The 26,878-nt window shown below is 39.6% G+C and overlaps 1 protein-coding gene and 1 non-coding gene across 6 annotated transcripts in view; one reads left to right on the top strand and one right to left on the bottom strand.

Moving 5' to 3' along the window:
• Nucleotides 1-339: 339 nt before the first annotated feature.
• Nucleotides 340-26,878, bottom strand: part of CFAP206 (cilia and flagella associated protein 206) — a 59,285-nt gene continuing 32,746 nt past the window's right edge. For 3 of the 5 annotated variants that reach the window (XM_043439655.1, XM_043439656.1, XM_043439659.1), the window contains 8 exons: nucleotides 25,952-26,110; nucleotides 24,242-24,450; nucleotides 12,680-12,799; nucleotides 12,072-12,270; nucleotides 9,987-10,127; nucleotides 6,613-6,806; nucleotides 4,559-4,702; nucleotides 340-801 (listed from right to left, as the gene is read on the bottom strand). In XM_043439655.1, coding sequence (XP_043295590.1) covers nucleotides 571-801; nucleotides 4,559-4,702; nucleotides 6,613-6,806; nucleotides 9,987-10,127; nucleotides 12,072-12,270; nucleotides 12,680-12,799; nucleotides 24,242-24,450; nucleotides 25,952-26,110 — 1,397 coding nt within the window. In that variant the 3' untranslated portion in view covers nucleotides 340-570. The remainder of the gene's footprint in view (nucleotides 802-4,558; nucleotides 4,703-6,612; nucleotides 6,807-9,986; nucleotides 10,128-12,071; nucleotides 12,271-12,679; nucleotides 12,800-24,241; nucleotides 24,451-25,951; nucleotides 26,111-26,878) is intronic. The other 2 variants (XM_043439658.1, XM_043439657.1) reach the window with 2 other exon arrangements.
• LOC122422962 lies at nucleotides 7,400-7,506 on the top strand. Its single transcript, XR_006264046.1, has one exon. It is a non-coding gene; the product is annotated as a U6 spliceosomal RNA (small nuclear RNA).

The following is a 26,878-nucleotide window of genomic DNA, read 5'->3' as shown; positions in this document are numbered from 1 at the left end:
AAAAACATCATGTGGGCCTTTGTTTTAACTGCTCCAAATTAATGAAGTCTTATATCAATTTAATTTATGTTACATTGGATAGCTAATGAAGCTGAAACTGTTAACTACATTTAAATTTTTTAATGTTCAACATTAAACATGATTTTAGAAATAAACTTCTATCCCAGGCATAATAATCTGATATTAATGTATAAAAAGTTATCTAAATAAATTTCCATCCCAAGCATAATAATCTTATATATATAAATATCTAATCATATTTTAATATATTAATATCTAATAATTTCAGTCTCGATGCTGCTATACGTTTTCTTAGAAGTCAAAGAGAAATGGACAGAGTTTTACCTTTCAATTTTAATAGAATGAAAAATGTGTTACAGAAAACAACGTTCCCTTTTTTGTAGGAGTTTTGACAGTGCATATAAATGAGAATCCAAAAACATTCATACCACCAATGAATGTACCAGCCCCCCGCCAAAATCAGTGAATTTTCACGGATGCAAACGTACTCTTAAATATTTGCCACTGTTCTTAAGTTAGTGGTATCTACATCAAAACCTCGGGCTCTAACTAGGTCTCGTCAACCGCTCTAGTTAGGTTCACCTTGACTCCACGGGTGGCCTTGGTCTGGCCCCCGCGGAGCCCAGCGACGTAGACCTGGGGCCGGGGCACGCGGCTGCTGCCGGCCCGCAGGGACTGCGTGCCCACGGTCTTCAAAGGGTAGACTTGAGAACAGTTTTCTCTCCTCATGTGACTGTGATCAGTCTGCATGGAGTGCGTGACTTTCCGACGCAAATTGGCCTAAGTAGAGAGAGAATTACACGGGGATGAACGCTCCTCTAAAGAACAAATAAAATACTCTAAGATACTAGTTAATATCTGCTTTTTACTCTAAGGTAATAGCTAATATCTGCCTTTTCTTCCCCCTCCTCTCCATCCACAAAGAAATTAGTCCCACAACACAGCACGTTTCTACAAAACATTACAATATTAGACAATTTAGAGCATATTAGAAAATAAATACCCTTTGCTGAGAAGTAGGAAAATAGATAAATGAAAATGGACATAAAAACCTAAAGTGAAAAACATACAGATTCAAATGTACGGTGAGCTCAATTCATTACTATACTTTGAGAGTCATACCACTTGGATTTTTTCCCCCACCATTCTTGGTTTATTTGTTTAAAAGACAAAAATTTTAAGATTTCCATTGTCTTACTTAAATGGGCTTCACCCAACACTTAATTTGAAATGCTCAGATGTTTCCAGATAATATTTTATATTATTCTACATTTTGCTTACTCCTTTTACAGATTACTAGTAAACTTGAGGTTAAACAGATTACTCCAGCTGGGAAGCAAGGAAGAGCTTATATAAAGGAGAAAAAGGGTTTTACTGAAGCTGTGGTGAAGCCCCAGGAAAAAACTCAGAAGGGATTAGAACACGTGAGTTAAGAAGGAGAGACCTAGAATTAGAGGAAACATTTCAGAATTTGAGATACTGCAGATGATGGAGAACTACTTCTGCACACAACTTATTGTCTACATTAGTAGGGCTTTACTATTTCTATATCTTCATTAGCATAATTTTACTATTCTGAGAGTCTCTTGCCAAAGCAAATCACTTGACTTCATTACAGAGCATCCTGAAGGATGCCTCAGCTCTTCAGTAGTAAGCATTAACACAGAGAAGAAACCCCGGGACTCTGTATCAGTTGCCTTCAGATTCACCTTGCTTATTTCCATCAATCCTGGACTGCTTTTTCATGATCTTTACCCAACCCAACTCAAGCCCCCAACCCATCCCCCGATTGATCCCAGACACTGGAACACCTACCTTCAACTAAACTTCAAAGTCTCAATAAATCCTGACCTTGCTCTTCCCCACTCTGAGACCCTGCAAAGCTCTGCTGAAGGGGTGGTTTCCCTTATCACTGTAAGCCATATACTCGGTTTTGTCTTATCAACAAGTTGTACTGGGTAATATATGGGGAGCTGGCATTCAACATGCTGCAAATCTGGGGGTAATTTGGTCTAAGGTGGGGATCAGAATGAAGTTGAAGATTGAGAAGAGAGGGTCCAGTCAGTACAAAGTTCCGCCCCACTGAGCACTCCATTATCTTTTTAAAATTTCCAGCCCAGATCTAACGTTTACTTCTGAATACAGTCTGACCAACCACCACTCCCCTCTTCCCCATTGCTTATCTGTCTCTCAAGGCCAACTTAATATGCCACCTCTGTCAGTGGGGTAGAATTTTTACTTCGCTTCTGTTAAACCACTTAACAGAAGGGCATCAATGTCACCTGCTAGACTCTCAGTCCCTGAAGAACAAAGCGGTGGGGTATGTAAGCTACCCAGTACACATCTGATGACTTGGTGCAAGTCTAGCAGATAATAGAAAAGAATACAGGGAATGGGAGCTTCAAGAACTACGAGAGAGTAACTGGTGAGGATGCTAATGGACAATGACTGAAAGATACACCAGGAAGCTGAAGCTTTCTCATCTTGAGAAATCGGGGGCTGAGGAGTTCCCACCAGAGAGGGGAACAAGGGAACTGGTATGGTTAGTGACAAGAGAGACTGAACAGACAGACAGACAGGCTGGGCCTTATGTGAAATAGAGCTCTAACCGACAACCTCTGCAGCAACCAGTCTCAGAAGATAGACCGCAACCTCAGTAGCTGTAGCGATCAGCTCAGCTGCCTCCCCTTCCAACTCTGAACCAATCGGAGAAAGCCTAAAATGCTCACTAAGCCAATCACATAAGATGCCCTGCTGCTAGCTAGCACCCCTCTAGTTAGCCCCCCTCTAATTTCCTGTCCCTTGGACTGCAAGGAGATCCAGCCAGTCCATCCTAAAGGAAATCAGTCCTGAATATTCATTGGAAGGACTGATGCTGAAGCTCCAGTACTTTGGCCACCTGATGCAAAGAACTGACTCACTGGAAAAGACCCTGACGCTGGAAAAGATTGAAGGCAGGAAGACAATGGGATGACAGAGGATGAGGTGGTTGGATGGCATCACCGACTTGATGGACATGAGTTTGAGCAAGCTCTGGGAGTTGGTGATGGACAGGGAGGCCTGGTGTGCTGCAGTCCATGGGGTTGCAAAGTATCAGACATGACTGAGGGACTGAACTGTACTGAGGCTCCTGTCATCTTCCTCCAGAGGAATACCCAAGCCTCCCCCTTCTTCACTATAAAACTTTCTCACTCCTCTCCCCAACTCTTGAGTCCCTGCCCAACACAAGTGATGGTGACCGACTCCCTGGATGCAGCAGTCTTTAAATAAATAGCCTCTGTTCTCACATGAGTAGTCTTTATTTCCATACCTGATTTCAGTTAAAGAGATGGATAAAATATACTGAGAAAAGGCTACAGATAAAAAAAGAGTCTGTTCCTTCACACCGTATTTGCTGTTTAAAATGACAAGATACTATAAAAAGGATGAGTGGAGGGAATTCCGCTGAGTCAGATAGGATGAAAGTTTTAAAGACAGACTTCCAGGGTAGGTGCATGCCTGAGTGCTAAGTCACTTTAGTCGTGTCCGACTCTTTGCAACCCCATGGACTACAGCCCTCCAGGATCCTCTGTCCAAGGGATTCTTCAGGCAAGAATACTGGAGTGGGTTGCCATGCCCTCCTCCAGGGGATCTTGCCGACCCAGGGATTGAACCTGCATCTCTTATGTCTCCTGCATTGGCAGGCGGGTTCTTTAGCGCTAGCATCACCTGGGAAGCCCTCAAGGGTAGGTACCTGCTGTGATTAAGATAACTAAGAATCAGAAGGACAGGCGTGTCAAGCATCTGAAAACAACAAGTTGACAATAAGAGGAGAACGTATCTGTGATATAATAGAGGTATATTTCTGCTTCTCAGGAAAGTCCAAAAAGGAGAAGAGTATGCTTTAAATGATTAGAAGAAGCTGGAGGGCTTTAGATACTAGCATCCCATGCTGCTGCTGCTGCTGCGTCACTTCAGTCGTGTCCAACTCTGTGCGACCCCATAGACGGCAGCCCACCAGGCTCCCCCGTCCCTGGGATTCTCCAGGCAAGAACACTGGAGTGGGTTGCCATTTCCTTCTCCAATGCATGAAAGTGAAAAATGAAAGTGAAGTCGTTCAGTCGTGTCTGACTCTTAGCGACCCCATGGACTGCAGCCTACCAGGCTCCTCCATCCATGGGAGTTTCCAGGCAAGAGTACTGGAGTGGGGTGCCATTGCCTTCTCCAGCACCCCATAGGTTGGCACAATAGATTAAAACCATTATATAGATCAATAGAGAGACAGAAGGACAGCAACTATTATTGTTATAGTTACTGACTGATAAAATTTGAGAGCAGCTTCATGCTTTTATATTTCTACATATGCTTAATACTAGAAGATAATGTTGTAAAGCTAGAAAATAATAAATTATGCTAATTATTTTTATTTTAGCAAAAAAAACTGTACAACTCACTATTTCATGTAAATAATGTAGCATACCAACTCTATGAATAACAGATTAAAATTCTTCAAAATTCTCCAACTATAAATAATTTAGAAGATAATATTGTTACAAACCAATTTTATAGCTTTTCTTCTTAATTCCCATTCATTCCACTCATATGATCTCACAATTGTTGGTGGCAACAAGTGCGTATCCGTCTGCGTGCCAGTTTCACATTTTGTAATTGGTTTTATATAACGTCTGTCAACCTCTTTCATCTGAAGAAGTAGAGTTTTATAATTAATATTCCTAAAAAAATAAACATTATTTTACAGATAACTAAAATATTTAGCTAAGATTAACATTAGGAAAAGAAGAATATAAAACATACTTGTAAATATCAGCAAAGAAAAAAAAGAAAAGCTCATAATTAAAGTGAGCCAAATGTAATTAATTTCCTGGGCATTGTGATTTTGTGCCCGATTTTATGAACTTAATGAAGGAGGTGTATTTTTAAAGGATAAAACATGACATCACTTGTTCCCAAATCAAATGCCCCTCTCCAGTTTCCACAATGTGAAGCATAAGTGAACACCTTCTTGGAAATGGCTTGAAGCTTAGAATAGCTATTAAGTATTAGGTATAAATCACGCTTGTTTAAAGTATCAGAACACCTTTAGAATATATCTTAAAGAATGTATACACAGCAGATTATTATCCATTTTAGTTGAATACATTCATTTTTCTGCCAAAGCACCCAGAAGCTCACTACAGTATTAAAATATTGAGTATTCAATAATTCCAGGCTAAACAAGTTATGATTGTACTGGAAATGAGGCTGCTGGAGCAGGTGGAGAGGCTTAAGAAACTCCAGTCCCAGAGAAGAGGAGGGCAAATAGATTAACTTCTTTCCCCAAATCAAGAAACAGATGATTTACTAAATGCCTACTATTTAGCATAAGATATAATGTCTGCCTTCAAAATGACCTTATGATATAATTAGGGAGATTAAAAGATGCTGAAAGATAACAATATTATATCAATACAAGTAAACGGCAAGTAAAAATTATGAATACAGTGTTGAAATATGGAGCGGGAATACTCACTTCTAAGGGTAGTGAAGGTTAATAAAAGATTAAATACACAGAAAGGGAAAACCAGGAATATAGGGGGAAATTGTCCTTTAATAGAAAAGATATCCACACTCAGCACACCTCTCTGATTACCCGAGTCTAGTCTTTCCCTGTCTTCCTGCTACCTTAAAAGGACAGCTGCAGCGTCTCAACAGACTGGCGGAAGGGCGTCAGAACAAGAGCGCCAACGGCAGGTGCCTTTCAACCACGTCATCCCCGGCTGGTTCTCGGGCTCCTTGCCCAAGCGTTCAGACCCCCCTCCATGCCTCACCGTCCCTAGCCCCATCTTCCGCCTACTGGTTACTGCTGCGGTCCTTGCCAGCCCGGTGAGTCCGGCCCAGACCCAGCTGCTTGATCATTAGGATGTGATACATATAAAAAAATTCATAAATTATGTATTGCAGGGTTTTACTTGAGTGAGTTGAAAAGGGGTAAATTAAACCAGAGAGGATGACAGAGCAATTAAAAGCCGAACAGTGAAAATGAGAGGCAAGGAGAAAACGAGGATCTGCAGCAGCAGAACGGGAATGCCTGCAGGCAGGGACTGTTAGCACTCTGCCCACAGCGCCAAGAATCGTGCCCGGCACACGGCCAGCAGCGCAGGACACGTCCATTAAATGAGCTAGGGGACAGCACCATCTCACATGGAAACACGCCTTCAGATTCACTCCGCGGCCTTCAGACTGCTGCCACTTAAACCCGCTCGCTGATCTCACACCTCTGAGCTTGAGTTAGCACCTGTATTCCTCGTACTGAGCTGCTTCAGTTTAGACAAGGAAATGCTGTAGTTTCAATGATTTATCCCAATGTAGTCTTGTCCTTCCAGAATTTTTCCAGTCTAATTCATCAGTATGACTCCTTATCTTGTTTTCACTTATTCTTTGTGGGGTTCCTTCGTTTCCATCTTTGGATGTGAATGTCTTTCAGATAACCTGGAAAGGCCCTCATCATCTGTCTCCTGCCTGGATTTGGGGAGCATTCTACAACAAAATGTAACTTTTTTATCAACTACATTTTTAAATGTCATAAATTCTTAAAATGCCAACCCTGCTTACCTGAGAATACTGAATAAGGGTTTCAAACTGTTGATGAAGTTCCAGTAGCTGAATCAATTCTGCATTTTTTTTGGCTTTTTCTCTAATTATATCAATGTAATTTTCAGGGTTTTCTGCAAATGAATACGCAGCATCTCTGGTATTGAAAGTATAATACTTATCTTTATATTTCAAAATTCCAATTGATGGATTTCCTGAAAATTAAGAAAAGGAACTAAATTAGATAGGAAATACTCAGTGATTCTATGTTTATAATACACTCATAGAACCCTTCCCTCATACTCCATTTTTAACACATCACATGTCTTTATTTAGCTAAAATGTTACAACTAGCAGTTTTAAGTTACACATTTTGTTAAATTATATTTATGTAAAATTCAAAAGAAATTTATTTTATATTTTTAATTTTGGGGGGGGGCACACCAGGCCACATACAGGATCTTCCTTCCCTGACTAGGGATTGAAACTATGCCCCCTGCATTGGAAGCGTGGAGTCTTAACCACCGGACTGCCAGGGAAGTACCATATTGTTAAGCTTTAAATTATGATTTTATCTAAATATAGTTCACTATCCAGATATAAGCTGCTTAAAAATCTTCTATGTGAAACCACTTAGTCATCTAGCAGGTTTTTCAAATATCCTTAAACAAAACCAACTACTAGAAGCATTGTTTTAAACATAATTTAGTAAGAACTACAAAAATGAGACATTTTTCCCAAAATGTACATTTGCATGTTAGGAAGTATTTCCCACTATGAAAAGATACTACATAAAATATGGGTTATAGTGCTCACTTCGGCAGCACATATACTAAAATTGGAACGATACAGAGAAGATTAGCATGGCCCCTGCGCAAGGATGACACGCAAATTTATGAAGCGTTCCATATTTTTATCTGAAAGAGACACATGCACCCCAATGTTCATCACAGCACTGTTTATAATAGCCAGGACATGGAAGCAACCTAGATGCCCATCAGCAGACGAATGGATAAGGAAGCTGTGGTACATATACACCATGGAATATTACTCAGCCGTAAAAAGAATTCATTTGAATCAGTTCTAATGAGATGGATGCAACCGGAGCCCATTATACAGAGTGAAGTAAGCCAGAAAGATAAAGACCACACAGCATACTAACGCATATATATGGAATTTAGAAAGATGGTAACGATAACCCTATATGCAAAACAGAAAAAGAGACACAGATATACAGAACAGACTTTTGGACTCTGTGGGAGAAGGCGAGGGTGGGATGTTTCAAGAGAACAGCATCGAAACATGTATATTATCTAGGGTGAAACAGGTCACCAGCCCAGGTGGGATGCATGAGACAAGTGCTCGGGCCTGGTGCACTGGGAAGACCCAGAGGAATCGGGTGGAGAGGGAGGTGGGAGGGGGGATCGGGATGGGGAATACATGTAACTCCATGGCTGATTCATGTCAATGTATGACAAAAACCGCTACAATACTGTAAAGTAATTAGCCTCCAACTAATAAAAATAAATGAAAAAAAAAATATGGGTTATAAGTATCCACAGTTTGTGGGAATTATATAGGAAACAGTAACACTTTTAATTATTCATTCTTTCACTTATTCAACAAATACTTATTGACCCTGTTCTTGGCTCTGAGAATACAGTGAAAACAAATCAATAAATATAGCACAGGCTCTGAGTGATCAGTGCTACAGAAAACGAATAAGTAAATAAGGCAGGTTAAACAGTCGAAGGAAGGAGGGTGGGATTGGTATTTTAAACTGGGTGAACAGAGAAAGCTGAATAAGATGAGGGAGCAAGGTATGTAGCTCTGTGGGGGTGGAGGGAGAGTGGTCCAAGCAGAGGGAATAGTCAGTGCAAAAGCTTTGAGGTGAAAAACGGGCTTGGAATGTTCGGGCATAGCAAGAAGGCCAGTGGGGCTGGAGCAGTGTGCTGGGGAAGAAGGGGCCGACAATAAAGTCAACGATGTCATCTGAAAGGACTCTGTCGGGTAAGCCCCAGCATCACCTGGGGAGTCAGGCCCTGTGATCTGCAGTCCTGAGGCAGGAGGGACTCCTAAGCATTCCTCCCAGGCAGTGGAGGTGGCTACTGCCCAGGAAACGATGTAGAAGTAGAAGCAACGGAACAAGCAGAAAAGAAGTATCCAGACTAGCTGGTTCAGAAAAGATGCTAAACCCAAAGCCCCACAAGTCTGCCTACTTCTCTCATTCTCCTCCTTTCTCAGAATCACAGTGATGGGAGCTGGAAGGGACCAAAGAGATTTCCTAACTGGTCCTTCTCCTTTTCTGGACCTGGAAACTGGGGCCCAGAGCACAAGATTTGCTCAAAGTTACTCTGTTTACTAACAGACAATGGGGACTAGAAACCAGGCTCTCCACGCGCGGGTCCATAGCTTTTCCAGTCACACGGAGGTACCACTTGCTTCACTCTGCATCCATGTTTCTCTCTATCTCATGACTCCCTTCCCTGCGTATCTGTGGAGAGAGAGAGAGAGAGAGAGAAAGAGAGAAATTGGGGTAGGGGGGCGGGAAGGAAAAAAGAGAACAGGAAAGAAAGAAACCACCTCCATTCCTTCTCTTCACTTCTTCATGGCTCTTGTTTGGTTTCTCCCCAGGATCAGCGACCCTCATGGGACCTCAGAATACTATTCTCTCAGTTCCCCAAGGTAAACCTTTTATTATTCCCATAATAAAAAAATCTACTATCATAAAAAAATGAGTCAATGTATATGTTCTCTACGCTGCATACACACAATCCCAATAATTCTTTGTAATAATTCTATTTCTAATTCACACGGCACTTTTTGAATAATAATTTACTTTCCTCTCAATTTCTGATTTATTTTGTTTTGGAGAAGTTCTAGTAATACATATACCTCATAGGGGAATTTGACTTGATAAAACACTGGCCATTTCTTTAGTGGGATCTGACTTACACAGAAATACTGATCTATGTTAATGGGATAGAGCCATAAAGTGACAAAGAATATTTTTTAATAAACACCAGTCACACTAGTGTTGCTCTTTCAAGTAATCACTTTGGAAGATGACATATTTTAGGAATGCCATATAATGTTTCTGGAATCCTCCACAGACATATGAGTCATCCCCCTCTTATGACATTGCAGCACTCATATTTCATTATATACATTCCATCACTTATCACTTGCATTGTAACTTATTTATGTCAGTTTATCAGGTTATGCTGCAAGCACTTCAAAGATAAATACTTTGTTTGGATCACATTTGTAGCTCCTTTCCTAGTTCAACATTAGATTCCATGAAGTTTTACAAAGTGAATGAGTGACAATAAACACACTTCAATTAAATAAAAAAAATTGGAGAAGGGAGAACAGTATTATTTCCAATGACGTACCTGGAAGGAGAAGACCATCTGTTGTAGCAAAAGTGTAAGCACAAAATCCCCGATACTGAATCAATAATTTATCAAAATTGGCTGTTGTTTCTGGGAAAAGCCACTCCAGTTTTTTGAAATCTGCCACATTTACTCTATCTTCTAAAATGAAAGAGGAGTACAAGAGAAACCTTATTCATTGGGCAAATGAGCCAAGAGACTGGCTGCTATGTGACTAAAACAGAAATAAATTAACTTCTTTCAAGACAGCGTAGCTCTTAGTAACATAATACGCTCTTAGTAACATAATACGCGCGGTGGCAAAATACTCTGTGACGCTTATATACTAGGACTGTCTCTTCTTGAAATAGTTGAGAATGAGCAGAGTCACAGAAACATCTCTTAGTAACTTAATTTTGATACAAGAAGTGCAATTTTTGTTCTTTACACTTGTAAAAAGTCTTCTTCATGTTGCTTTTTTTTTTTTTACACAACTAAAAATGAGCATTTACAAAGCACGGATGCCCGAGCGTCTTTGCTTTTGCAATGCTACCCACACTCCTGTTTCTGGCTCTGTATCCAAACAGTAGACACTATAAATGATCCCATGGCTACAGCTGGAAGTAAATGCATACTTTAGAAAAAACGAACCTTCTTCCCTCTTTTTTCCTGATGTGCCTGAAAGCGTCAAACAGTGATGGGATGCGGCAAGTATAAATTTTTGCAGAAGAACACTGGGTCTCCCAATTCACTGGAGCAGTGACTTGATAAATTGTGTTCTAGTGCATCAACAATTCTGATTTATAGCAGGAGATGACACACCTTGCTAATATGGTTGAGTTTAATATCTACTGCTGAAGTGGCTTTAACTTTTCAATTTCATTTAGTATTTGCATAGATATGCTGTTTTAACAAAATGACATGAGTAGGAAAACTTTAACTGGGAGGATGTTTTAAAGTCTTTCTGATTTAGTGTTCAGGTTTTATGTATTCTAGTAGTTTAAGAGTGAGTGTTACCACTTCATTTTATTTTTCAAATTCTAAAACAATAGAATTTGAAAAGGAAATTTAGAGTAAACTATTTAATTTCACTTTCTTGAAAAACTTTCCTTTTTAGGCAACAATTCAATTCCCCAACTCCATTTTGACATTTCTTATGAATTTTGAGTTGTATTTAACCAAATTATAGAAGGGGCTAAAAATATAGAAAGAAGTTTATTGGTAAAGACAGCCTTTCTCTAAGAATCAGTGCATCTATTAAAGGGTCTAAGATAAGCTCAATTTTATAGTAGTAACATTTATTGATTCGTAAATATCCACCTGAATCTGGGGTAGACATATGACAGAGAGCATCCTGAAAAAATGGAGTTTTGTTTGCACAAATAGAGCAAGGATTAACATCCTTTTTCACTACAAACCAATTAACAGAATCACTAAGACTATAGCTGAAACCCATAAGCACATGAAATCACTCTTAATCAAAACACTAATAATAACATCAGGAATGGTTATTGTTGTTCGGTTCCTAAGTCATGTCTGACTCTGACCCCAGGGACTGCAGCATGCCAGGCTTCCATGTCCTTCACTATCTTCTGGAGTTTGCTCAAATTGATGTCCATTGAGTTGGTGATGAAATCTAACCATCTCATCCTCTGTCGTCCCCTTCTCCTCCCGCCTTCAATCTTTCCCAGCATCAGGGTCTTTTCCAATGAGTCAGCTCTTCGCATGAAGTGACCAAAGTATTGGAGTTTCAGTTTCAACATCAGTCCTTCCAATGAACACCCAGGACTGATCTCCTTCAGGATGGACTGGTTGGATCTCCTTGCAGTCCAAGGGACTCTCAGGAGTCTTCTCCAACACCACAGTTTGAAAGCATTAATTCTTCAGCATTAGCCTTCTTTATAGTCCAGTGGTTATTGCTGGATGGCAAACTCTTCAGTTTATATATTTCCAGTTTTCTATAATGAACATTGATAGTCTTATAAGCAAGAAAGATGTTCAAAATTTTATCAAAAAGATAAAAGCTGAAAATTTTAAAACAAAAGAGTGGCTTTATTCCAGAGCTAATTTTAACAGGAAGAGGAAATAATAGCTGATTTCTATTACCTATGTGCTCTTTTATTCTACACACGTCAGTTTTCACAGTCACTCCATCAAGAAGAGCTTGCATCACTTTCTCAGGAAAGAACAGGTCATGAGCCCCCAGGAACGGCTCAAGATGAGTAGTTAAGTTACTGAGGACGCTAATCAAGACAGTTTCATCCTGAAAACTAGTCCACAGGTTGGAAAGTGCAATGAAGACGGGCTGCAGAGGAGATACAAGTGTTCAAAATGCCACTGTTTAATAAAACTATAAACCACTCTCAAAAATACACACGAATTTCTGCTCTGATAAAGAAATCAATTCTCTCGTAAGACAAGTAAACGTCTCATGAAGTTAGACTATAGAATCAGTAGAAATTCGACTGACAGACAATACTGGTATCATGTACTTTGGTAGCAATTGCTTACTAAGTGAATCCTCTCATTCAACTTACAACAACCGAGTTATATGGTTATTAACGACAAAATAAGCAAAAAGAACAGGATCAACTTGTATAAAACTAGTATTACATTTTCCGTGTTAAATACAATTAAAATTACTTTCAATCCAATTTTATGGGACTTCAAAGTTCATTCACCCTTAAGTTTCAAAGCTGACGACCAATGCTTACAAAGACTTGTGATGTTGGGACGGCCGTCTTTGACTTTACAGTCAGTTTTAATTGTTCCAGCTGCGCTTCTAACTGCTTTATCATCATTTCCACTTCTTGAGCACAGGTGATTATATCTGACTGTGAAGACAACATAATTTGCATGAATATTTTGCTACACCGTTATGTATGTCTTAAGCCCCACTTGGTCCCCACGTCTCCTGAAGGGGAGCTCGGTGAGGGCAAGGATTCTGCTCTCTGGGGTATCCTGAATACCAAGAACAGTGCTAACATATGAACAGGGCCCCAGAAACGTCTGATGGATAGATGAGCCCTTTGAAGTACAATGGCTATAATTTTTCTCAAATGTACACAGGTCCTCTCTGATATTCCGCATAGCTGCATTTCTAAGCAGCGGATCCTGAGACATGTAAGCCCCACAATAAATATTCACAAGTACAAAACGAGGATAGTACAAATGAGAGAGGCGAGGCACAGACAGGCAGGTAAACTGCCCAAGTTTACAGAGCAAGTGAGGGGCAGAATCACGGCTCCACAGCGGGCCACCTGAACCCCTGGCTCCCACCCCGAGCTGTGACCAGAAACGGCAGTGTGAAGCTTAATTAGTACCAGCAGTGTTCAAGAGTTACAATCACCGGAAGAGAAAAAAAGCTGCATTTGAGTTCTCAGGTATCTGTAGCCTAACGACATGCTTTACTAGACTATTTTTAAATGACAAAAAATAATTATAAGAAATATCAAATATTAGCCCTGCATTTCAACTAATGAATTTTTTCATTCACTTATATAATATGGATCCTGTTTTAATTTTACCTGTGCTATTCTTTAAACATCTCCCCTCCTCTTTCCTCACTCTCCCATTATTTATTATAATTTTATAAATATTTTCTCAAAATTATAATAATAATTTACATATCATTTATCCTACCTAATAAGTCTCCTGTCTACCCTTCTGTTCTTCCCCCTTGACTGCTAGCTTTGTTTTAGAAATCAAAATATGAAAATGCGGTCCTTAACTTATTTAGATTTGTATACAAAAAACCAGAAACAAATAAATCTGCCTACTCCAGTAGGCCTGGAGTAGCTTTACTTATAGGTTTTAAGAGGTGTGATGTATTAAGTAAAGCTACTCCAGACCTACTCCCCCAAGCTATGACTGTAGGCTCCATCTACAGATTAGGCACACAGAACTTCTTGATTTTTCCTGACAGTGTCCTAGAACAATCACACTGTTTATATTTTACTGAAAAGAACTTGTTCACAACTATATAGAATTTTAACTGCAAAGCAAGTCCTCATAAATAAAGGAAAAAAAACACTCCGCACTCCGGGATTAGAAGAATTAATACTGTTAAAATGACTGTACTACCCAAAGCTACCTGCAGATTCAATATGATCCCTGTCAAGATTCCAATGGCATTTTCAGAGATATAATGAACAATCCTCACATTTGTATGGACTCACAAAAGACTTCAAACAGCCAAAGCATCTTGAGAGAGAAGAATAAAGCAGAAGGCATCATGCTAACTGGTTTCAAGCTACTACAAAGTCACAAAGTCACAGTCATCAAAGCAACATGGTATTGGCATCAAAACAGACACATCGACCCATAAAACAGAACAGAGAGTGCAGAAATAACCCACACAGATACAGTCAATTAATTTACTGCAAAGCACCAAGAATATACACTGGAGAGAGGACAGTCTCTTCAATAAATGGTGCTGGGAAACCTGTACAGCCACCTGCAAGGAATGAACCTGCACCACGGTCTTACACCACACACAAAACGCAACTCAAAGTGAATGAAGGACTTGAACGTGAGGCCTGAAAACAGAAAACTCCTACAAGAAAACATAAGCAGTAAAGTCTTGACCTCAGTCTTGGTGACGTTTTCTTTTTTCCGACACCAGAAACAAAGGCGGCAAAAGCAAAAATCAACAGGTAGAACTGTATCAAACGGAAAAGCTGCACAGTAAAAGGAAACCATCAATCAAATGAAAAGGCACCCAATGGGATGGGAGAAAATATTCACAAATAGTGTACCTGATCAAAAATCTATTAAAAAACCCATACAACTCTAGCAAAAACAAACAATACAATTTTAAAATGGCCAAGAAATCTGAATAGACATTTTTCCAAAGAAGACATATAGATGGGCAACAAATACATGAAAAATTGCTCAGCATCACTAGTCACCAGGAAAATGCAAATCAAAACCAGAATGATGTATCACTTCACATCTGACAGAATGGCTACTATCAAAATGACAAGAAAGAACAAGCATTGGCAAAGATGGGGGGAAGGGAACACTTGTGCACTGCTGATGGGAATGTAACTCAGTGCAGCCAGTATGGAAAATTTGTAGAGAGGTTCTTCAAAATATTAAAATAGACCCACCATATGACCCAACAATTCTATTTCTGGGTACTTATCTGAAGAAAATGAAACACTAACTCAAAAAGATATATGTGCCCCCCTATTCACTGCAGCATCATTTACAAGGAAATCCTGCCATTTGCAGCAACATGAATTAACCTTGCAGGAATTTTACTAAGGGAAGTATGTCTGACAAAGACAAATGTCATATGATCTCACTTATATGAGGAGTTTTTGAGGGATAGTTGATTCACAATTTTGTGTTAATTTTTGATATACAGAAAGTGATCCAGTTACACATATACAACTTTCTCAGGTTCTTTTTCCAAGATAGATTATTACAATGTATTGGGTATTGTTCCCTGTGCTCTATAATAGGACCTTGTTGTTATATGTGGAATCTTTTTTAAAAAAAACTGAGCTCATAGATACAGAGAACAGATTGGTAATTACCATTGGTGGGGGGATGAGGTGGGCAAAATGGGTGAAGGGGATCAAAAGGTACACATTTTCACTTATAAGATATATGTCACGGGGATGTAACACACAGCACGGTGACTGACTGTAGTTCATAATACTGTATTGTACAAGTGAAAGTTGTTAAGAGAGGAACTCTTAAAAGTTCTCATCACAAGAAAAAAAACTGTAACTATATGTGCTGAAGAGTTTAACTAGATTTATTATGGTCACCATTTTGCAATATACACACATATGGAATCATTATCTTATACATCTGAAACAAATATGTCAATTGTATCTCAATAAAAAAAAAGCTATTTTCACTATCCTTTCACTATCCTTGATATTGCAGTAAGAAGTATTAATTTTATTGAATTTTTATCTTTATGTGCATAGTTTTTTAACAATCAGATCAAAGAGAAAGTATACATAAAACACTTCTGTGAAAGTGGAAGTGAAAGTCACTCAACCATGTCCAACTCTTTGTGACCCCACAGACTATACAGGTCTATAGACCTCATGGATGATACAGACTATACAATTCTCCAGGCCAGAATACTGGAGGGGGTAGCCTTTCCCCTCTCCAAGGGATCTTCCCAACCCAGAGATCAAACCCAGGTCTCCCGCATTGCGGGCAGATTCTTTACCAGCTGAGCCACAAGGGAAGCCCAAGAATATTGGAGTGAGTAGCCTATCCCTTCTACAGTGGGTAGTCTATCCCTTCCTGACCCAAGAATCGAACCGGGGTCTCCCGCATTGCAGGCAGATTCTTTACCAACCTATCCTGCCTATTAAAACACATAGTTCTCTTACATGACTAGGTTGCGAGCTGAACTAGCCTTTTTCTCCCCTCTCTAGTAGAAAAGCATTTTTATATGAAAAGAACAACTGGCAAACAAACTATGATTTTTGAGCCTTATCTATTGGCAGATAGTTTCCTGACAGTCAATGAAATGAGTCTGTCATTTCGGAAAAGGATAGTTTTTGTTATCCATGATAAAATTCACATTTTGAAAAACTTGTATCTGCCACCACGAACTTGACAGCATCCTAACACAAAGCTATTTCTAATGAGATTGTTGGAGGCAAAAAAAACAAGAATAAAGTCACAAACTTTCTTTTCATAATGCAGTCCAAAAAATGCTTGGGGAAAGCATGTGTACCTAGCATTATTCTTCCTCTCCCCCACTTTTTAAATTATAAGCTTCTCATACTTTCTTCTATGAACATTTTCCAACAAATCTAAAACAAGAACAAATTCCACCTAACTGACATTTTACTTGCATTTTCAGGAAAATCAAGAAGCCCTGAGCAATCTATTCTGTGAATGGCCCTGCAAACACAGCCTGGACAGAGGAAGCATACAAAAGTCTTGACTTATATATTTTCAGAAATGTTGTATGTCATGCAACTTTTACTGGTACAATAACAATAAGTGGCTTTCTCTCTTTGGTAACTGCCGTGCTCATCAAAAGCCCACAGAGGGTGGAATTCCGTTCTTTCAGCTAAGACAGTCAGCAAGACTGCAATCACCCCTTCCTTTCTCTTCCAGAATATTTGAATTTGTTCACTATAGCAGATAAAGTCCTGATCAAAAGACAATAACTCACTATCTTACCCAGGATACAACCAGATTTTCCAAATGTCTACATAAATGTAGCATTGGCAAAAGAAAAATTTTTGAATCAAAATCAATATTTTAAAAAATCTTATTAATATTTGTTCAAATAATATGACTTTAAAAAAAGAGTATTCATAGATTTCATGGACAGGAAAAGGTTTCAGCTAAATATAAACTGAGTTATTTTATAACCTGGCAGTAACACTCATTAAATTGTATCCATTCTGTAACAATCAACCTTAAACTGTAACTACGGCAGATTGATGGGGGAAGGCTGGAGTATTAAAAACTACCATATCCTAGCCAGCCATCAAAAGAAATTTTGCCGAAAAGAGACAAAGAAGGACACTACATAATGATCAAAGGATCAATCAAAGAAGAAGATATAACAATTATAAATATATATGCACCCAACATAGGAGCACCGCAATATGTACGGCAAACGCTAACGAGTATGAAAGAGGAAATTAATAGTAACACAATAATAGTGGGAGACTTTAATACCCCACTCACAACTATGGATAGATCAACTAAACAGAAAATTAACAAGGAAACACAAACCTTAAATGACACAATGGACCAGCTAGACCTAATTGATATCTATAGGACATTTCACCCCAAAACAATCAACTTCACCTTTTTCTCAAGTGCACACGGAACATTCTCCAGAATAGATCACATCCTGGGCCATAAATCTGGTCTTGGAAAATTCAAAAAAATTGAAATCATTCCAGTCATCTTTTCTGACCACAGTGCAGTAAGATTAGATCTCAATTACAGGAAAAAAATTGTTAAAAATTCAAACATATGGAGGCTAAATAACACGCTTCTGAATAACCAACAAATCATAGAAGAAATCAAAAAAGAAATCAAAATATGTATAGAAATGAATGAAAATGAAAACACAACAACCCAAAACCTATGGGACACTGTAAAAGCAATGCTAAGGGGAAGGTTCATAGCATTACAGGCTTACATCAAGAAACAAGAAAAAAACCAAATAAATAACCTAACTCTACACCTAAAGCAATTAGAGAAGGAAGAAATGAAGAACCCCAGAGTTAGCAGAAGGAAAGAAATCTTAAAAATCAGGGCAGAAATAAATGCAAAAGAAACTAAAGAGACCATAGCAAAAATCAACAAAGCTAAAAGCTGGTTTTTTGAAAAAATAAACAAAATTGACAAACCATTAGCAAGACTCATTAAGAAACAAAGAGAGAAGAACCAAATTAACAAAATTAGAAATGAAAATGGAGAGATCACAACAGACAACACTGAAATACAAAGGATCATAAGAGACTACTACCAGCAGCTCTATGCCAATAAAATGGACAACTTGGATGAAATGGACAAATTCTTAGAAAAGTATAACTTTCCAAAACTGAACCAGGAAGAAATAGAAGATCTTAACAGACCCATCACAAGCAAGGAAATCGAAAAATGTAATCAAAAATCTTCCAGCAAACAAAAGCCCAGGACCAGATGGCTTCACAGCTGAATTCTACCAAAAATTTAGAGAAGAGCTAACACCTATCTTACTCAAACTCTTCCAGAAAATTGCAGATGAAGGTAAGCTTCCAAACTCATTCTATGAGGCCACCATCACCCTAATTCCAAAACCAGACAAAGATGCCACAAAAAAAGAAAACTACAGGCCAATATCACTGATGAACATAGATGCAAAAATCCTTAACAAAATTCTAGCAAACAGAATCCAACAACATATTAAAAAAATCATACACCATGACCAAGTGGGCTTTATCCCAGGAATGCAAGGATTCTTTAATATCCGCAAATCAATCAATGTAATACACCACATTAACAAATTGAAAGATAAAAACCATATGATTATCTCAATAGATGCAGAGAAAGCCTTTGACAAAATTCAACACTCATTTATGATTAAAACTCTCCAAAAAGCAGGAATAGAAGGAACATACCTCAACATAATAAAAGCTATATATGACAAACCCACAGCAAGCATCACCCTCAATGGTGAAAAATTGAAAGCATTTCCCCTGAAATCAGGAACAAGACAAGGGTGCCCACTCTCACCACTACTATTCAACATAGTGTTGGAAGTTTTGGCCACAGCAATCAGAGCAGAAAAAGAAGTAAAAGGAATCCAGATAGGAAAAGAAGAAGTGAAACTCTCACTGTTTGCAGATGACATGATCCTCTACATAGAAAACCCTAAAGACTCTACCAGAAAATTACTAGAGCTAATCAATGAATATAGTAAAGTTGCAGGATATAAAATTAACACACAGAAATCCCTTGCATTCCTATACACTAACAATGAGAAAACAGAAAGAGAAATTAAGGAAACAATTTCACCATTGCAACAAAAAGAATAAAATACTTAGGAGTATATCTACCTAAAGAAACAAAGACCTATACATAGAAAACTATAAAACACTGATGAAAGAAATCAAAGAGGACACAAACAGATGGAGAAACATACCGTGTTCATGGATTGGAAGAATCAATATTGTCAAAATGGCTATTCTACCCAAAGCAGTCTATAGATTCAATGCAATCCCTATCAAGCTACCAACGGTATTTTTCACAGAACTAGACCAAAGAATTCCACAATTTGTATGGAAATACAAAAAACCTCGAATAGCCAAAGTAATCTTGAGAAAGAAGAATGGAACTGGAGGAATCAACCTGCCTGACTTCAGACTCTACTACAAAGCCACAGTCATCAAGACAGTATGGTACTGGCACAAAGACAGAAATATAGATCAATGGAACAGAATAGAAAGCCCAGAGATAAATCCACGAACCTATGGACACCTTATCTTTGACAAAGGAGGCAAGGATATACAATGGAAAAAAGACAACCTCTTTAACAAGTGGTGCTGGGAAAACTGGTCAACCACTTGTAAAAGAATGAAACTAGAACACTTTCTAACACCATACACAAAAATAAACTCAAAATGGATTAAAGATCTAAATGTAAGACCAGAAACTATAAAACTCCTAGAGGAGAACATAGGCAAAACACTCTCCGACATAAATCACAGCAAGATCCTCTATGACCCACCTCCCAGAATATTGGAAATAAAAGCAAAACTAAACAAATGGGACCTAATGAAACTTAAAAGCTTTTGCACTACAAAGGAAACTATAAGTAAGGTGAAAAGACAGCCCTCAGATTGGGAGAAAATAATAGCAAATGAAGAAACAGACAAAGGATTAATCTCAAAAATATACAAGCAACTCCTGAAGCTCAATTCCAGAAAAATAAATGACCCAATCAAAAAATGGGCCAAAGAACTAAACAGACATTTCTCCAAAGAAGACATACAGATGGCTAACAAACACATGAAAAGATGCTCAACATCACTCATTATCAGAGAAATGCAAATCAAAACCACAATGAGGTACCATTACACGCCAGTCAGGATGGCTGCTATCCAAAAGTCTACAAGCAATAAATGCTGGAGAGGGTGTGGAGAAAAGGGAACCCTCTTACACTGTTGGTGGGAATGCAAACTAGTACAGCCGCTATGGAAAACAGTGTGGAGATTTCTTAAAAAACTGGAAATAGAACTGCCATATGACCCAGCAATCCCACTTCTGGGCATACACACTGAGGAAACCAGATCTGAAAGAGACACGTGCACCCCAATGTTCATCGCAGCACTGTTTATAATAGCCAGGACATGGAAGCAACCTAGATGCCCATCAGCAGATGAATGGATAAGGAAGCTGTGGTACATATACACCATGGAATATTACTCAGCCATTAAAAAGAATTCATTTGAATCAGTTCTAATGAGATGGATGAAGCTGGAGCCCATTATACAGAGTGAAGTAAGCCAGAAAGATAAAGAACATTACAGCATACTAACACATATATATGGAATTTAGAAAGGTGATAACGACAACCCTATATGCAAAACAGAAAAAGAGACACAGAAGTACAGAATAGACTTTTGAACGCTGTGGGAGAAGGTGAGGGTGGGATATTTCAAAAGAACAGCATGTATACTATCTATGGTGAAACAGATCACCAGCCCAGGTGGGATGCATGAGACAAGTGCTCGGGCCTGGTGCACTGGGAAGACCCAGAGGAATCGGGTGGAGAGGGAGGTGGGAGGGGGGATCGGGATTGGGAATACATGTAAATCCATGGCTGATTCATATCAATGTATGACAAAACCCACTGGAAAAAATAATAAAAATAAATAAAAAAAAAAAAAAAAAGAAATTTTGCCATTTGCAATGGCATGGATGGACCTGGAGGGTATCATGCTTAGCAAAATAAGTCAGATAGAGAAAGACAAGTACTGTATGTTACCACTTATCTGTGTAATCCACAAAATAAAAGACTAGTGAATATTAAAAAAAAAAAAGATATAGAGAACAAACTAGTGGCTACTAGTGGACAACAGGGAAGGGCAAAATAGAGATAGGGGATTAAGAGATTAAAAACTACAATGTATAAAATAAATAAGCTACAAGGATATATTTTTATAGCACAAGGAACACAGTCAATATTCTATAATAACTAAAAATAGAGTACTATCTTTAAAAATTTTGAATGACTATGTTGTACACCTGAAACTAACACTGTAATTCAAGTATGTCTCAATAAAAATAAAAACAACAAAAACAAACAGTGATTAAGCAGCAAGAAAGTCAGAAACTTGAGAAAACTCATTCTAACGCTGACTAAGGGGAGTAAGAAAGAGTCGTGAAGAGTGCTAAGGTCAGAATGTGCACTTCCGCAATAACACGAGCAACACAGGGTTTGGAAAGGAGATATTCCAAGAAAGCTAAGAGCCCTTCAGCTCGTGCCCCTGTGGGAATGAAGTTAGAACCGCTCTGCTAACGCCCTGACGGTGATGCTGGTAGACACTGCTTGTCGTCAGGATCATCATCATCTGCCTGACGACACTGCTCTACCTTATTTACCTACTGGGGACCACCACTGACCCCTTTCTACAGATGTGAGGACGAAGGCACAGAGACGTCAAGCAACTTCATCCAGGACACACATTTAGTAAGTAGCAAAGGCAGGATTAGAACCTGGGAAGTCTGGCTGCAAGATCCACACTTACCACTTCAACCTGCTGCTCACCGTCCCTCTCGTATAGATGTAAGAGTAAGAATGCCAATGAGAACTTAAGCCTGTTGGGGAATTTAAGACTTTCCTGGTGGTACAGTGGCTAAGACGCCTCGTTTCCAAAGCAGGGGGCATAGGTTCAATCCTTGGTGGAGGAAATAAGATCCCATTGAATGGCACAGCACCCAGTTGGCTGAATTTGGTTCATGTGCGAAAAGCTGTGAGAAGAGACTACAGAATGAACACATCCCCCACGGCGTCCTGGGAGCATGTCTGACAGTTTCCCAAAGTTCTTTCTTATAATGTCCCTTTTGAGCATAAAGGACAAAAGTAAACATGAGATTCTGCTCCTGTGGACCCCTACGCACTCAAACTGACTGTGAAATCCTCTTAGTATCTGACTAGTTACATAATATGCTAGCCACAGGTCCACATTAGGGGAACATCTACCCTAAAGAGTGGTTTGGCTTCAGAGAGCTGAGTTAGAGTCCTCCCTTCTGAAGGCAAACGGAGAGTAGGCCAGCTGTGAGGACCCCTCCTAGTTTGTTTCCATGAATTCCTGTCTTTGGGTGTCATCTCTCTCTCCTCTGGAGTGGCGGTAAGGAGAGAAGGCAGATCTAGGGCGTCCAAGAGCAGTATCAAGGGATTTCCCCGGTGGTCCAGCGGCTGGGAATCCGTCTTGCAAGGTGGGAGACGTGGGTTCAATCCCTCGTCGGGAACTAGGATGCCACGTGCTGTGGAGCAGCTCAGCTGGTACGCCAGGAGAGACCCCGTGTGCCCGACCGCAGAAGCCAGCGTGCTCTGGAGCCTGCTCGCTGCGCCCGCCGGCCTGCAAGCCACAAGCGGAGAGTCCGTGCATCGCAGCGAAAGCGCTCACGTGACAGTGAGGATCCTGAGTGCCGCAACGGAGACCAGACACAGCCGTATCAAGACAAAGGAACAAAGTGCTCCTGAGTCATCAAACCACAAGTGAAAACAGAGCGGGGGGCGGGATGCAGCCTGCTGTATCCCTCAAGACGTTAGTGCCCACTTGCACACAACACAGTTCCGCCAAGCCTGCGGTCTCACGGTACTGGAAAATAAGCGGCTGTGTGCAGGTAAGCAGTGACCAGGGGGATGGATGCGTTCATCAATTCAGTGGGGGAATACAGAGGTATATCAAATCAAAACGTTGTACAATTTAAGTATCTTACAACTTTGTCAATTACACCTCAATACAGCTGGGGGGAAAATCAGAAAAAAGAACAGTAACGGGTAGAAACTTGGTTTGCTGCCAGGACACAGTTAACAAACTGTGTTCCCTGGAATCTTCAGATGGCTTGGGAATGCTCCTTGAGGAAAAGGGCCTCTGATCCTTTTGTCTAAGATACTTGCTTTACATTTTTAGGAGTAAGCAAACTTCTTCTGAGTAAGTTTCTATCAGAAAGGGCTCTGATGCTTTAAAAAAAAAAAAAAGTTGAAAATCACCACTTTACCATACCATATTTTCCAACTCTTTGCAGGGAGAGTGTTTGGTTTGTTTATTAGATCTAGAGAAGCAGAAAAAAAAATCTTCTCCACCAATTTTTACAATTAGAACAAGTAATTACATCAGAGTTCTTTGAGTGCCAATGACCTGCCAAACTATATTTAGACACTTGCTCTGAATGAAAGCAAATAATGCAACACGTCTGACACGCATACACCTGCATCACCATAGCAACCATGCAACAACACCAAACATCCGCTCAACACACCTTCACTAAGATCAGCGTCCAACTCTCCCACTTCCATTTCAGCCCTGGATCCTACAGACACAATACACGCTGAACAGTTATTAAGGCTGTTTCTTTATCAATGACCTGGCCACCCCATAATATATAAGGAGGTTGTGATAAACAACAAACAAGGCCCTACTATATAGCACGGGGAACTATATTCCATATCCTATGATAAACCATGGTGGAAAAGAATGTTTAAAAAGTTGGAACCTGGATCACAGAAAGTGCTAAAAAAAAAAACCTGTTTATCAGCTAAACATGTAACTCACCAAAATGACCTGAAGGAAGATCTCGCATTGCCGCACGTTATATAGGGCCTCTCTCAGCATGTAGGGCTGAAGCTCTTGACCCACGAGGGGGCTCTTTGCCGCCTTCTCCAGGACGGCTGTGTAGCGGTATGCCTGGTCCTGAACTGCCTCAAGCTGGGAATCAACGTGCTGCGTGGTGGCCGGGATCGCTTCCTGTAGAATGGCTGGCACTGGTTTGAAAGGTGTAATAACACAAACATGAGGCTAAAAGGATTCAGGGAAAAAGCCTAGAAGGTAGTCATGTTTAAACAGTAGGTTGAGTCTGTTTTTATTTTTAACCAAACTAATAATAAGGAGGCAGGTGTTTCATCACTTCTAAATCAGGAAGGACAGAACCCAAAAAGGAAAACCTATCAACAAACAAACAAAAGAGAACACCACACGGCCAGAATAAGAACCAAAAACTAAAGCAGGCCACCTTTGGTCAATAAAATACAGAAGAGTCTAAAGAACAGACAGGCTTTGGCGTTGTGTGCTATTAATTACATGCTTCTAGAAAAGCCACTATATCTCTTCTTCTGTGAATCTTTTTCACTGCTTGTAAAAAAGGAAATAAAAGAGTACCGCTTAAGAAGCTCATTGTGATACAGAAAAACAACAGAATCATCTAGCAAAGTAGGGAAATTTGTGAAGAATGGGAATTGGACTTCTTACAACACTTTTTAAATTGCAAAAACAATTACCCTATTGGACTAAGTCAGTGATCTGGTAATAGACACCAACACCTTCTCAGTGGGCCTACATATGTACCAAATACACAAGGAATTTACTCCTACTGGTTGGTCTTTGAGCAAATATTTCAACAAATGCTTTCAAACTTACAGATAATGAATGCATTAAGTATATAATACCATAGTAGAGGCTCTGGATTTATAGACTTGCAAATATTCTCCTCTTATTTTATTTCATTCCATTAACTACATCAGCAACAGTTTTCTTTTCAGGGTGATTTTTATTTTTTAAATCACTGAATTTTATTCCATTTTGGTTATTTGGCTTGGAGGGCTTCCCAGGTGGTACCAATAGTAAAAAATCCAACTGCCAATGCAGGAGATGCAAGAGACACAAGTTCGATCTCTGGGTTGGGAAGATCGCCTAGAGCAGGAAATAGCAACCATTCCAGTTTTCTTGCCTGGAAAATCCCATGGACAGAAGAGCCTGGTGGGCTACAGTCCATGGGATCGCACAGAGTCAGACACAACTGAGCACAGATGCGTGCACAGAACATAAAGGCCCATTGAATGGGGGAGGCCGGACTCTAGCAGGTCCTCCCAGTCCTTTTACTGATTCACGCCCCGTACTAGCTTCATCTGCGGTGCGTGCTCAGTCGTGTCCGGCTCTGCGACCTAATGGACTGTAGCCCAGCAAGCTCCTCTGTCCCTGGAATTTCCAGGAAAGAATACTGGAGTGCGTTGCCATTTCCTACTCCAGGGGACCTACCCAATGCAGGGATCAAAGCCCCTAGCTTCATGGTACATAAAAATGTATGGTCTTGCCCCAATAAAATGAAAGATTACTGTACATTATGAACAGTGGCAGCACCTAAGGTATAGTCAAAACTGCAAACATTAAATCCAAGAATGCCAGTGGTGTACTGGGTATTATTTTCCTCGGTTCCCATTAAAATTTAAACCTGTGTAACCTATAGAATTAACCTAATAATATACCTACAGTCATCGATGCCTTCTCCTCCCTTTCCACAGTCTCGGTTAAATAAACGGATTCCAGTCACAATCATGGTGAGTTCTTTCAGCTGGCATTCTTTGTCCTTCTTAGAAAGGGTTAGAAACGTCCCAAGCTCAGTTTGAGGAAATACACTCTGTAGGGCAGCTAAACAAACCACCAAAAGGACAACAGAATGGTAGAATAAAGATACCAGAACTTAAATAACAAGTCTCTTACATAAGGCAGAAAGCTAAGGGGCTTGTCTTTATAGAGTTACTTAGATTATTCTTTAACTGTCTGATACCTGATTCCAGAATACTTGGCAAAATTTAGCATACATCAAAGCGGAGCTGCTAAAAATAATGCCATTGCTTCACATCTGTTTCAACAATTATGCATCCATCAGTAATTTTTTGGCAATGGCCATTCAAACAAGCTTTCTAAGTAGGAGTCTGAGTAGGGAAAAAAAATGATGCTTTAAAAGAATTATGGAAAAAAAAAAAAGAATTATGGAAGAAAGCCGTGGGAAGATTAGAGATATTGCCTATTCCTTATCTTTTATATGAAACTGAGCAAGTATTTCCTAAGGATAAGACAGTGCTGTTTACCTTCATCCATCCTAGATGACAGACTCTACTCCTTTCACCAGTATGAAACTTACTCTCCCAGCACTTCCCACGCCTCAGTCAGCCTGGTCCTCTTAATCATACGGCCAACGCTTCTCTAGTGAGGAGTAACAGGTCCCTAGGTACATAAGCTCTAAGAAGACGAACATATTCACCTCCCAGAGGTGCTACTTGAGTTTTAGTGATGCTACACTGTGTAAGAGGAATGTAGGTAAATTCTAACCTCTTATTTGTGCTAGTTTTTTTTTTCCAGACAAAAGGAGAAAACTTCAACGTTCAACACTTGTAATTCACCATATTTTATCAG

The sequence above is a fragment of the Cervus canadensis genome, chromosome 20 (genome assembly GCF_019320065.1).
Source record: "Cervus canadensis isolate Bull #8, Minnesota chromosome 20, ASM1932006v1, whole genome shotgun sequence".
NCBI lineage: Eukaryota > Metazoa > Chordata > Mammalia > Artiodactyla > Cervidae > Cervus > Cervus canadensis.
The sequence above is the reverse complement of the archived record's forward strand: the minus strand, read 5'-3'. Positions and strand labels throughout refer to the sequence as shown.